General features: G+C 39.6%; 1 protein-coding gene across 5 annotated transcripts in view; it reads left to right on the top strand.

The window, feature by feature from the left end:
• The window catches only part of STEAP1B (STEAP family member 1B), an 80,622-nt gene that overhangs the window by 3,873 nt on the left and 63,218 nt on the right, over positions 1-13,531 (top strand). For 4 of the 5 annotated variants that reach the window (XR_010158356.1, XM_063814115.1, XM_063814118.1 and 1 more), the window contains exons 2-4: positions 1,484-1,598; positions 2,531-3,043; positions 3,638-3,801. Coding sequence is in view for 4 of the 5 variants with exons in the window: in XM_063814115.1 (XP_063670185.1) it covers positions 1,515-1,598; positions 2,531-3,043; positions 3,638-3,763 (723 nt within the window). In the remaining variant the exon portion in view is untranslated. Of the gene's footprint in view, positions 1-1,483; positions 1,599-2,530; positions 3,044-3,637; positions 3,802-11,293; positions 12,552-13,531 lie in introns of those variants that run through there. The other variant, XM_063814117.1, reaches the window with a different exon arrangement.

Raw genomic sequence — 13,531 nt, 5'->3', positions numbered from 1 at the left:
TTTTCTTTAATAATACATTAACTTTAGCTTACTGTAACTCTTTTACTTTATTAACTTATTGTTTTTACTCTTTTGTAATAACACTTAGCTTAAAACATCGTCACATTGTACAGCCATGCAAAATATTTTCTTTGTTTATATACTTACTCCTTAAGCTTTTTTTCTATTTCTAATTTTTTTTTCTTTTTAGACTTTTTTGTTGAAACTAAGACACAAACACACACACATTAGCCTAGGCCTACCCAGGGTCAGGATCATCAGTATCACTGTCTTCCACCTCTATATCTTGTCCCACTGGAAGGTCTTCAAGGGCAGTAACAGGCATGGAGCTGCCATCTTCTATGATAACAATGCCTTCTTCTGGAAGACCTCCTGAAGGACCTGCCTAGGGCTGTTTACAGTTAGCTCTTTTTTTGTAAGTAGAAGGAGTACACTTCACAATAATAATAAAAAGTATAGTATTGTAAATATTAGGCAATAGGAATTTTTTTGCTCCATTATACTCTTATGGGACCACTGTTATATATGCAGTCAGTCGTTGACCAAAATGTTATGTGACACATCACTGTATTTTAAACTATTCCTGGAAACAGCTTTCCACCTAAAAAAGTACTACACGTGGTCTAAAATTCAGAAACACTTGGGATATTTTCTGTCAATCAAATTGTTGTATATTTAATCTGTTTTTCTCATTGAATTTCATAAAGTGTAAATTAAAGATGTGTTCCTCTGGAAATAAATTCAGAACTAATAAAAACAATGAATAGTACTGTGACATATGTTTTCTTTCCCTAAAAAATGTTACACCAATCCTGGATGAGGATCTGTGAGTTTGCTAAGGAAAAGATTCTTTTATCAAGTGAGAAATTTGAAAAGTTGTTTTCCACAGGGTTGACCAGAAGACTGGGCACATCATTAATTCGGCACAACTCACCATTCCCACTGGAAACATACTAGCAATTCACATCTTCCAAACAAGGACCAACCTCTTACTCCAAAAGAAAAATGGTACTCTGAAAATACTGTTTCAGACTCCAGTGTCAACCCCAAAATTCTGTTAAACGTAAATCTTACATCAGCTACCTCCAGCCTCCATTGATGGCATTATTACTCTCAATATAATGCATTCCTAATGATGTTTGCCATTGAAAGGAGTTGGCTTTCCTCCAGATGGAAACCTGAAATTAAATCTTCCTAAAGTAAAAGGCAACATCTGACCCTTTGTAATCCATACAGGCACCTGGGTTATTCATTGAACAAATAAGTGGATAAAGAAGAGCAGTTACTGTTGATAAGAGGGCATTGGTTTGAAACTTACAGATTATAATATGAAGTTAAATGTATAAATCAGTCACTATTTCAATTTTTATTGTACTTTATCTGCCATTCTAGTCTTTAAGCAAGTAAATTTTTTATATTGTTACATCAAACATTCACATCATAAGTAGAATAGACATGAAAGTAATTATTTTTATTTTTACAGGTGGCTGAAGCCATACTATTTTATAGAATTAATGGAAAGCAGAAAAGACATCACAAACCAAGAAGAAATTTGGAAAATGAAGCCTAGGAGAAATTTAGAAGACAACGATTATTTGGTAAAATATTAATAATGACAATAATAAATAATAATTTACATCTTTAAACATAATTCGATGACATTCTGTATCTCCTAGTGTTATGAAAGTGATTTTTCACCCTAGTCTGCTGATATCTGGACTTGGATTACTGTCACTGATACTGTGAAGGACAGAGTAGCATATGTGAGAGAAATAGTACCTTCACTGATTGTCAGGGACTTAGCTGAATAACCTTGAATACGTTACTGAAAATCTGGGGTCTTAGTTTGTTTATACCATGAAAGCCTTGGACCAGATCATCCCCAAGGCCCTTCCAATTCTTTCTAACAGTCTATAGTTCTAAGTTAAAAAAAAAAAGTCATCAATGTCCATATAACAGTAATTTTGTAAGCAAGCATTTTTGTCATAGACACAGTGGCAGCTTACCAAGAGATCATCTAGTAAATTGACAATTCACTGTGTAACCAAATAAATCTACTTTTGGATAAGAATCACTTTTTCCACTTTTGGTCAAACACAGGATTAAGTGTTTCTTACTACATTTTTTGACTGAAAAAGTGGCAGAAATTTTGGTTCCAAACTTCCGAATTATCTCAATGGAAGTTTTAGCAGAAATTATTTATTTAATCTTAATAATTTTAATAGGGAAAAGTAATTAATAAATTACAAGCATTTACTTTATAAGAGTAACAATGTGCATAAAATGAAATAATTTCATTTTTCAAGTTAACTGTCTTACCTGTCTGAAGCATGTATTTCTTTTGTCCTAAAGACAAAAGTCTTTCAGTGCCACATAGACTATGCTATCTTCAACTAACCAGTATTCAAAAGCAAGATTCTGAATGCCCTTATTCAATGAGAAGCACAATGATTGAGCAATAAGTAATTAGTTCAAGAGATATCCCATTGTTTTGTTCAATTTTAAGATGTTAATTTTCTTTCCTTTGTAGCATAAGGACACGGGAGAGACCAGCATGCTAAAAAGACCTGTGCTTTTGCATTTGCACCAAACAGCCCATGCTGATGAATTTGACTGCCCTTCAGAACTTCAGCACACACAGGAACTCTTTCCACAGTGGCACTTGCCAATTAAAATAGCTGCTATTTTAGCATCTCTGACTTTTCTTTACACTCTTCTGAGGGGAGTAATTCACCCTTTAGCAACTTCCCATCAACAATATTTTTATAAAATTCCAATCCTGGTCATCAACAAAGTCTTGCCAATGGTTTCCATCACTCTCTTGGCATTGGTTTACCTGCCAGGTGTGATAGCAGCAATTGTCCAACTTCATAATGGAACCAAGTATAAGAAGTTTCCACATTGGTTGGATAAATGGATGTTAACAAGAAAGCAGTTTGGGCTTCTCAGTTTCTTTTTTGCTGTCCTGCATGCAATTTATAGTCTGTCTTACCCAATGAGGCGATCCTACAGATACAAGTTGCTAAACTGGGCATATCAACAGGTAAGATGACAATGTTGATACTGTTACTAATAAAAAGTCTAAGTCACCTAACAAATTAATCATTTCTCATTGTAATATCAATACCCCAACCCTGTTGAACCTCTGTGTTGAAAAAGTCATCTATTTTAAAATTTTTGTTATAATTACACTAGGGCTTGGTTGTCAGTCGGTTTTATATTGTGAAATGTTTTTTAAGCTGAAAATAAGGTACAACTTTAGCAACATAAGAAACATTTTGTTCATGGACAAGGCCATATTTCAAACTTCTACCACCCTCACAAGATTACTTTTTAATATTGTTGTTCTTCTCCTTGTTTACCACATATGCATGCACATTATAGTTCTATCCAAGTAAACCATCAAATAATTATTAAAAAATTAATAGATTATGGAAATGTTGCATTCAAGAAAAAAAGTGATAGCTCCTATGTCATTTGTCTTAGAGGAATGCAAAAAAAAAAAAAAAAGTCATAAATTTGTGGAGACCTGTTATCAGGGCTTCATAGTAGACACAGGGAAGAGTGTAGAAGGAGATTCACATTAAGGAAATAACTGTTGTTTGCATTTCTTCTTTCTTTATTTACCTTCTGGTAGGTCCAACATAATAAAGAAGATGCCTGGATTGAGCATGATGTTTGGAGAATGGAGATTTATGTGTCTCTGGGAATTGTGGGACTGGCAATACTGGCTCTGTTGGCTGTGAATCTATTCCATCTGTGAGTGACTCTTTGACATGGAGAGAATTTCACTATATTCAGGTAAATAATATATAAAATAACCCTAAGAGGTAAATCTTTTTGTGTTTATGATATAGAATATGTTGACTTTACCCCATAAAAAATAACAAATGTTTTTCAACAGCAAAGATCTTGTACTTGTTCCAGTTAATAATGTGCTCTCCTGTTGTTTTCCCTATTGCTTCTAATTAGGACAAGTGTTTCCTAGACATAAATAAAAGGCATTAAAATATTCTTTTTTTTTTTTTTTTTTTTTTTTTTTTGAGATGAAGTCTCGCTCTGTTGCCCATGCTGGAGTACAGTGGCACGATCTTGGCTCACTGCAACCTGCGCCTCCTGGGTTCAGGCGATTCTCCTGCCTCAGCCTCCTGAGTAGCTGGGATTACAGGCACCCATCACCATGTCCAGCTAATTTTTGTATTTTTAGTAGAGACAGGGTTTCACCATGTTAGCCAGGATGGTCTCGATCTCCTTACTTGTGATCTGCCCGCCTCGGCCTCCCAAAGTGCTGGGATTACAGACGTGAGCCACCGTGCCCGGCCTACCTATGGCTTTTGAGGGCAAATGGTGTCATCTCCACCTGAATCACTGAATCAGAAAAGAGGGGATGCTGAACAGAAATACTACATATATCCTCTATTCTACTTCACACTTCAGCTGCTTTCTTGGTCTTCTAAACATCCTCATATTACTGTCTCTATCTTCCTTTTCAAACAGAACATAGCTGACAAATTAACTTCAGTAAAACTCAACTTGGATCATATGTTTTCTTTTCTCAAAATCTTCCCTAAATGGGTCCTCACACTTAAAAGGTAAGTCCTTAGTCCTTACCTGGCATTCACACTTTTCTATAATCTCAACCCAGATTCTTCTGGTCTAATCAACAATTTTATACCTCCCCAAAAAAGTCAATTTACTCACTTTCTTCCTAAAATGACTTTGACTCCATTGCCTTGTTCACATTGTTCACATTCTTTATTCACCAAGAATACCTTTTTTCTCTCTTCTTTCCTGTTCAAAGTCTACCCATTCTTCAAATGCAAGACAGAGTTTACTTCCGTATAGATTTCTATAGTCATCCCAGCCTGAAGGAACTCCTTTCTCTCCCTTTCGCTCTCATGATATTTTTGTTGTATCATTCTTAAATAATGATGAACTGCTTTATTCTATTATGAATTCATATTTCAATAAGTAACACATATTATCTAGCCATCCATACTGCAAACTTCTTAAAGGCAAGGACAATGGCTTATATTTCTTTTCATCCTGTGAGAGACATAGCTTGCATTTAATAAACATTTATTATATATCTGGACAATTATAGATATGAATATAGATATTAGTGTCACTATACTATGGCACTCAGTTTTAAAAAGAAACCTTCAACACACTAGCTTCAACCAAAGTCCACACCAGACAAGAGCTGTTCAGTAATTAGAAAGATACTCCAATTCTAAAACGATGTGCACTTACTACTACATATCTGCAGAAAATGAGTTGCTACTTTTCAAAATGAACGGAATTGCTGAAGCAATAATCTAGATTATTTTAGCCAACAGTTATATACTCCTACTTCAAGATAGCTATCTACAATGGTTAGATATATCACGTACTGCTATTTTGCTCTTAAAGGAGTTTGTTTGAACTGAAGCATAGTCAGCACAAATTACTTCCAGGAAACCATTTCTGAGAGAATTTGGCTCTTTACGTCTTTGGCCAGAATTCCTTGAGTTTTGGCTTCCAGTCTGTATTTTGCTTTCCTGGTAGAAATGTGTACTCCTAGTATCTTGCTGGCAAGGATGCCTCTGCCAAAAGGAAATACACACTACTTTCTTCATGAAAGGACGGGAACACTCTCAGGTAGACTATTGGCATGTAGTCTAAGTGAAATGAGCCCACCCATCATTACAACCTTACCAAATATGTAAGACGCTTCCAAGTATTGTGGATAAACACTCCTAGGTGTTGTGCATATACAAAATCATCCAGAAGTTACCCTAGAAAGGACGGTAATACAAAATAGTATGCATGTTCCAAGAGAATAATAATGTGTCATAAATAATTACAGAAGGTAGAGTTTTTTTGAGTTTGGAAAGCTCAGGAAAGGTTTCAAAAGGAAACGGATCTAACCAATGGATCATTTAGTAAACATGGACCATTTAGTAGAGTCCCACAAGAGACAGGACTAAAAATGACATATTCTAGGCCAATAGGATAGAAAAAGAGGGCTTACATAGAGGCATAATAAGTAAAATAAGGTAGGCAATTTGGAAATACACTAGAGAAAAGCTTTAAGATTCTGTATTTATACTGTAGACAATGGAGATTTTTGAGTTTTCAAGCACCAGCAAAATAGTGTTTTAATACCAAATTGAGATATAATTGTCAGTTTTTTAAAAAAAAAAGTTTTCTAAAAATAAAATAAAATCACTAAAATAATTTTGAAGAAAAAGATAAATCGAAAAAGATCTTTTGGATTGTTTTCAAAAAGATAGAAAACATTCTTTTGGAATAGAAATTACGCATAGCTTGGAATGGAATTAATAAAGCTCAAAGTTAGATCATGAGTAGGAAGTATAGAATTCAAGCACTTTAGAGGCTGGACCATGAAAGGTAATATTATAACTAAAATAATTCAGCACTTTTATTCACATTTAGTGCTTTTTTCCTGATTATGAAATAACCCAGATATACGGATAGGAAGAATCAATATCATGAAAATGGCCATACTGCCCAAGGTAATTTATAGATTCAATGACATTCCCATCAAGCTACCAATGACTTTCTTCACAGAATTGGAAAAAACTGCTTTAAACTTCATATGGAACCAAAAAAGAGCCCACATTGCCTTTTGAGGGCTGTGAGGGAGAGCCTGTTCCAGGTCTGTCTCCTGGCTTCTAGTGATTGCTGACAATCTTCAGCGTTCCTAGATGCAGCCCCAGTCTCTGCCTTCACGGTCACATGCTGTTCACCTGTGTGCCTGTCCGTCTCTGTGTCCAAAGTTCTCCTTTTTATAAGGAAACCAGTCCTGTGGGCTTGGGGCACACCCTGATGACTTCAGGTGAACTTGATCATCTGCAAAGACCCTGTCTCCCAGTAAGGTCACAGTCACAGGTACTTGGGCTTATGACTTCAACATCTTTTTGGAGGGCAGAATTCAACCCATAATGGTGCCCAATTATCAGACATATCAACTATGTTTCTTGAGGGTCTTATACCTTTTTCTATTGCTAAGGGGAGTCCATTTAATATAGTACTGTTTAAGTATGGTGCTTTGACCGTATTATGTTCTCTGAAAACTCATGGTCCATGAATGTTGTAACTACTAGTTACATTATTAGCTAGGACAGTGTCTTCCTTACTTGTACCAGGTAAATGAGGACTCCCAAAACAATCAATAGGAGGACAGACCCTAGGTCTTATGTTCTTTTGTGAAATCACGTGCAGGCGATGCTGCCTCTATGGCGAGAACTCGGGTTTCTGGTTTCTCCCTGCCTGGTTTGAATCTATTCTGAACAGCAGGTGTCGCTGTTGCCTGCTCTGTGACTCTTCATTCCCAGTAAAAAGCCTTGGGTAGAAGAGAACTTATCCAAGGGTACTGCATCCAGTCTTTGCAACTCCTAGTCATTTTTATGGCTTCTTCAACAATTTGATCTACGTGGGGACTTGTCCGTGGCAAGATGTAAGACCTTCCTGGCTTATTTCTAAGAGCCTTCTCAGCCTCCACCTTCATGTGCACTGGCTCAAAGGCTAGAAAACTGAGGGCTGCATGACTGGGGTGTAAGGGACAAGGTCTGTGCAGTTCAGGTCTGCAATTGCATATGTCCCCTGACTGCTTCTGCCTGCTGGGTGCCAGTCAGCAGTGGTTTCCTCTCAAGGGGCTGTTGGAATTATCATCTGTAGTGATGTGGCTCCTATGAAAACATGGCAGAACCTACCAAGAACTTTTGTTTCCATCTTCCCTTTTGTTAGGGCTGAGGTGTTTGTTTTAAATTCCCCACTGGGTCTGCATTTCAAAGTTGACTGTTTCACTTTGAAAGAAGGCCACAGTGCAACACAGCATGGGTGAGGATGAGGGTAGGGTCCACTTATTCAAGCCCTTCTGATTCCCACTGTCCCTGGGCACTCAGCCTCGAGGGTGACTAGGTAGGGCAAGGGCACTCACCTTCTTCTGGCTCATAGACTGACAGATGGGAGGGAGGTATGTTGTTAAAGGTTGTGGCTCAGATGATAAAGCCCTTCCTCTTCTCCTTCCCCAAACACAGAATGCAGGGCTCCCGCAGGAAATCTGGGAAGGTATCCTCTGCCACACTGTGGGAAGGATAGGTGAGGCAGGGAAGAAGAGGAAACAGCATGTGCCCAGGCTAACAGGTCCTGGAGGCCATGTGGATGGGGCAGTTGCTCCTTGGGAGGGGGTGGAGTCAAGGGCCAGGAGAGAAGGGACTCGGAGGACTGGGACAATAGCCTGGCCACCTGTTTCAGATGTGGTTGGAGGTATGTGCAGCCACAGCAGTTTCTGGGGTGGCGTGTGGGGAGTAGTCACTTTTCAGATTCTCAGCCTCACAAATGGGTTAGAATGCCAGTCACCCTTTATTATGGGGTGGATGGGGTTTTCTGGGGGCAGTCCTGATTTCAATTATTCAGAGATACAGATGCTAATATAATTTGCTCAGTTTTATATTTTACTTGTATTCTTTTCTCTTTTGGAAAGGCAATATAGTAAATCTATGTGTGGATTTTTTTTTTCTTTTTTCTTTTTTTTTTTGGATGGAGTTTTGCTCTTGTTGCCTAGGCTGGAGTGCAATGGTGCGATCTTGGTTCATCATAACCTCCGCCTCCCAGGTTCAAGTGATTTCCCCTGCCTCAGCCTCCAGAGTGCCTGGGATTACAGGCATGCATCACCATGCCTGGCTAATTTTATAATTTTAGTAGAGACAGGGTTTCTCCATGTTGGTCAGGCTGGTCTTGAACTCCCGACCTCAGGTGATGCACCCCCCCCCCCGCCCCCGCCATCCTCGGCATCCTAAAATGCTGGGATTACAGGCATGAGCCAACGCGCCCGGCATGTGTTTTAATTTCTATGCCTTTGCAAGACATTTTTTTTTCAAACAAATACTCATGTAACTGAAACCTTTTATCTAACTATCAAGTCTTGATTTTTGTCGTTAGGGTTAGACCTGTGATCATGGTGACATTTTAGAAAACTCTCCAGTGAATCAGATGTAAATTTCTCAGAGCAGAGATCACGTCCTCATCTTTATGTTTTTATTGTTTAGAAACAGGGTCTTGGTCTGTCACCCAGGCTGGAGTACAGTGGTGCGATCACAGCTCACTGCAGCCCCAAACTCCTGGGCTCAAGCGATCCTTCTGCCTTGGTCTCCTAAAGTGCTGGGATTTCAGGCATGAGCCACTGCACCTGGCTGTGTCCTCATTTTTATACCCACATGGCTGAGGAAGAAATAATGGTGACTCTGTAAATAAATGGTAGTTTCTTGTTACCAAGAAGACTTTTCACCCTTTGTTTCCTTCCTTCCTCTATCTATGTGAAAAGACAAACCAATACTTGTTAGGATGTCTCTTAACATTTATAGTGACAGCCTTCATCATACCCTGGCCTTTAGGGTGGGGAGTACAGCTTTACGGACACCTTCCTGGGGAAAGCACTGAGTGAGCTGAGAAGGCTGAGCCAGGAGTCCGAGAGTGTGGGATGTCATCGTCCCCAGGGCAGCCTGAGTGAAGGCCCTGAAACAGGATCCACCAGGAAGGGCTAGTGGCCAGTGTGGCTAGAAAGGAAGGGAGGGAGCCCCTGAAGGACTTGCATGAGAGGGAGTGAGGGCAGTTGACATGTGGTTTAGCAGGATGACCCCTTGGCAGGGTGAAAGGTGGGCAGGAAGGGATGTGGAGATTGCCTGAGGTAGAGGGACAGGCACAGGAGAAGAGGAGAACTGGTCAGGACCAGAGGGGCTTTTCTGAAAACAAGTATCACTTCAGGAGGGAAGAATCAAGCTGTAGACTGCAGAAAAGTGAGTGGGTGAGGCCTGGAGAAGGGAGCATTTAGGAATCCCTCTGAGAGGGTTGGCATAGGAGGAAGTTTAAGGCGACAAAGCCAGGCTGGTTCAGAGGAGGTGCCAACGAGGATGAAGTAGAAGCAAAGGCCTCAGGGCCTTGTTTGCAATAACTCTCTTAAACTGTATTCTGCCTCTGGCTTTGGTCCTTTCATGAAAGGCCAGGCAGGTTTATTTGGCCTTCCAGACACAGAACTATACTCCACAGTGCCAATGGGATGTCTGGTCCTTTCTAGTCAGTTTCCTTCAGCGGCTGTTAGAAATTAGTGTTCTGTGAACGCAAGCGACTTTCTCTGTAAACCACCTCTAAGGCAGTGCCTCTAAGCCATGACTGTACAATGAAATCACCTGGGGAGCTTCAAAAAGCAACGATGTGTGCCCTTGCCCCTGGGATTCTGCTGTAATTGGTCTGAGGTGCAGAATGGGCACTGGGATTTTTATAAGCTCTCCAGGTAATCTTAATGTGCAACCGAGTTTGAGAACCACTGAGTGTGGCAGGCTTACGTATGCCAGGCAGTATACTAATAGCTGTGTACGTGTATTATCTCATTCAGGCCTCTTAACCGGTGGTTCTTAAAGTGGAGTCCCCAAACCAGCAGCATCAGCATCCTCTGGAAACCTGTTAGAAATGCAGTTCTTGGGTTCCTCTTGAATCAAACTCTGGGTTGGGCTCAGCAATCTATTTTAACAAGGGGAAGCCAGAGGCGGACTCATCTCCAGTTCAGAATCACTGACTTGAAGGAATTTCTCATGGTGGAATTTCACGCAAACTATGTAGAGAAATATACAGGCATACCTTGGACATATTGCTAGTTTGTTTCCAGGCTATTGGAATAAAGTGAGTTGCATGATTTTTTTGTTTCCCAGTGCATATAAAAGTTATATTTAGCTATTTGGGAGGCCAAGGTGAGAGAATCATTTGAAGTCAGGAGTTTGAGGCTGCAGTGAGCTATGATCATGCCACTGCACTCTAGCCTTAGCAACAGAGTGAGAACCTATCTCTAAAAAAATTAAAAAGTTGTTCATACTACACTATAGTCTATTAAGTGTACAATAACATCATGTCTAAAAAATGTACATATCTTAATTTAAAATACTTTATTGCTAAAAAAATGCTGATAATCATCTGAGCTTTCAGTGAGTCATCTTTTTGCTGGTGGAGGTCTTGCTTCAATGTTGATGGCTGCTGACTGATTAGAGTGGAGGTTGCTAAAGGCTAGGTGGCTGTGGCAATTTCTTAAAATAAGACAGTAATGAAGTTTGCCACATCGATGGGCTCTTCCTTTCAGGAAAGATTTCTCTGTGGCATGTGATGCTGTTTGATGGCATTTTACCCACAGTAGAATTTCTTTAAGAATTGGAATCAATCCTCTCAAATCCTGCTACTGCTTCATCAGCTAAGTTTATGTGATATTCTAAATCTTTTGTCATTGTAACAATCTTCACAGCATCTTCTCCAGGAATAGATTTCATCTCAAGAAACCACTTTCTTTGATCATCTATGAAAAGCAACTCCTCACTTGTTCAAGTTTTATCATGAAATTGCAGCAACTCAGTCACAGCTTCAGGCTGTACTCAGAATTCCAGTTCTCTTGCTGCTATTTCTATACATCTGCATTGACTTTTTCCACTGAAGTCTTGAACCCCTCAAAGTCATCCATGAGGACTGGAATCAACTTCTTCTAAACTCCTATGAATGTTGATAATGTTGATTTCTTTCCACAAATCACAAATATTTTTAATGGCATCTAAAATGGTAAATCTTTCCAGAAGATTCTCAATTGACTTTGCCCAGATCCATTAAGAGGAATCATTACCTATGGCATCTCTGGCCTTATAAAATATACTTCAAAAAATAAAGACTTGAAAGTTGAAATGACTCCTTGATTTATGGGCTGCAGAATGAATATGGTATTAGCAGGTGTGAAAAACAAAACAAAACAAAACATTCCTCTCCTTGCATCTCCATCTGAGCTCTTGGGTGACCAGGTACATTGTCAATGAGGGTAATATTTTGAAAGACATCTTTATTATGAGCAGTAGGTCTCAACAGTGGGCCTAAAATGTGCAGTAAATCATGCTGTAAACAGATGTGTTGTCATCCAGGTTTTGTGCCATTTCTAGAGCACAGGCTGAGTAGATTTAGCATAATTCTGAAGGACCCCAGGATTTTCAGAATGATAAATGTGCATTCGCTTCCACTTATAGTCACCAGCTGCATTAACCCCTAACAAGAGTCAGCCTGTCCTTTGTAGCTTTGGAGGCAGGCATGAACTTCTCCTAGATGGCATCTTCCAAGAGGGCTATTTTTGTCTACATTGAAATTCTGCTTAGTGTAGCCATCTGCTTCAATGATCCTAGCTAGATATTCTGAGTAACTCACTACAGCTTCTCCATCAGTACTTGCTGCTTCACCTTGCACTTCTACGTTATGGAGATGGCATTTTTTGTTAAACCTCATGAACCAACCTGGTAGCTGCCAGCTTTTCTGCAGCTTCCTCACCTCTCTCAGCTTTCACAGACCTGAAGAGCCTTAGGGCCTTGCTCTGGATTAGGCTTTGGCTTAAGAGAATGTAGTGGCTAGTTTGATCTTCTAACAAACTTTGAGCGATCTTTGTTACTATTGTAACTGGGGACACCATGAATCACACCTGTATGAGACAGTGAACTTAATAAATGTTTGTTCTGACTGCTACACTGACCAGCCATTTCGTGTCTCTCTGCCTCTCCCTATTCCAAGATCCAACACTGAAATTAGGCCAGTTAGTAACCCTAAATAGCCTCTCAGCCTTTAAGTGAAAGGCAGAGTTGTGGTATCCCAAAACAATTACAGTAGTAACATCAAAGATCACTGATGACAGATCACCATCACAGATACAATAATGATAATGAAAAATTTTGAAATATTGAATCACCAAAATGTGACAAGACATGAAGTGAGCACATGTTGTTGAGAAAATGACACTAATAGACTTGCTTGACAGAGGCTTGCCACAAACATCCAATTTGTTAAAAAAACAAAACCAAAAACAAAATGCAATACTTGTAGCAGAAAACGAGGAATGCCTGTGTTGGGGACAGAAAGGCCAGCTCAGTGCCCCTTGAGTCATGCCCATAGGCAACTTCCACGTTTCCTGTTTTTGTAATCTGAGTAAAAATGAACGTATGCCTGTACCCCTCATCCATATGTGGAATAATGATCTGTTAAACATAGCAAAACAAAACACTGGCGATTTTTTTTTCTTTTCTAAGATGACTTTTTCTCCCAGATGACAGAATGAGTAGGGTTAATTTTGTCCTGTATCCTCAGTGTGAGGTATAGAGTTGGTTGACATTTTTTCCTAGACAGTTTGTTCTGCTTGGAAGAAGGTGACGTGGGCCAAAACTTCTCTCCCTACCCCTTTTCCATCCTGGTGAAACAAAGACTGTCCTAGAAGCATGGAAAGAAAATGCCCCATCCAGCTCTCAGAAACACCCAGAGCAAACCAAAGTTGGTGGGATGATGTGCTGGCGGCACAGATCTGGCAGTCAATGGACAAGGTGCACCTCATTTTATTTTTGGAAGCCCTACTTACAAATCTATTCCCAGGGACCTGAGACAAGATCCAGGGATGTCTCCCCAGTTCAAAGCCACTCATAAACTGCTGTTGACTTATGAAAGGCCTGAGGATTGCTAGTAGGAGTGT

The sequence above is a fragment of the Pan troglodytes genome, chromosome 6, assembly GCF_028858775.2.
Source record: "Pan troglodytes isolate AG18354 chromosome 6, NHGRI_mPanTro3-v2.0_pri, whole genome shotgun sequence".
Classification (NCBI taxonomy): Eukaryota; Metazoa; Chordata; class Mammalia; order Primates; family Hominidae; genus Pan; species Pan troglodytes.
The sequence above is the reverse complement of the archived record's forward strand: the minus strand, read 5'-3'. Positions and strand labels throughout refer to the sequence as shown.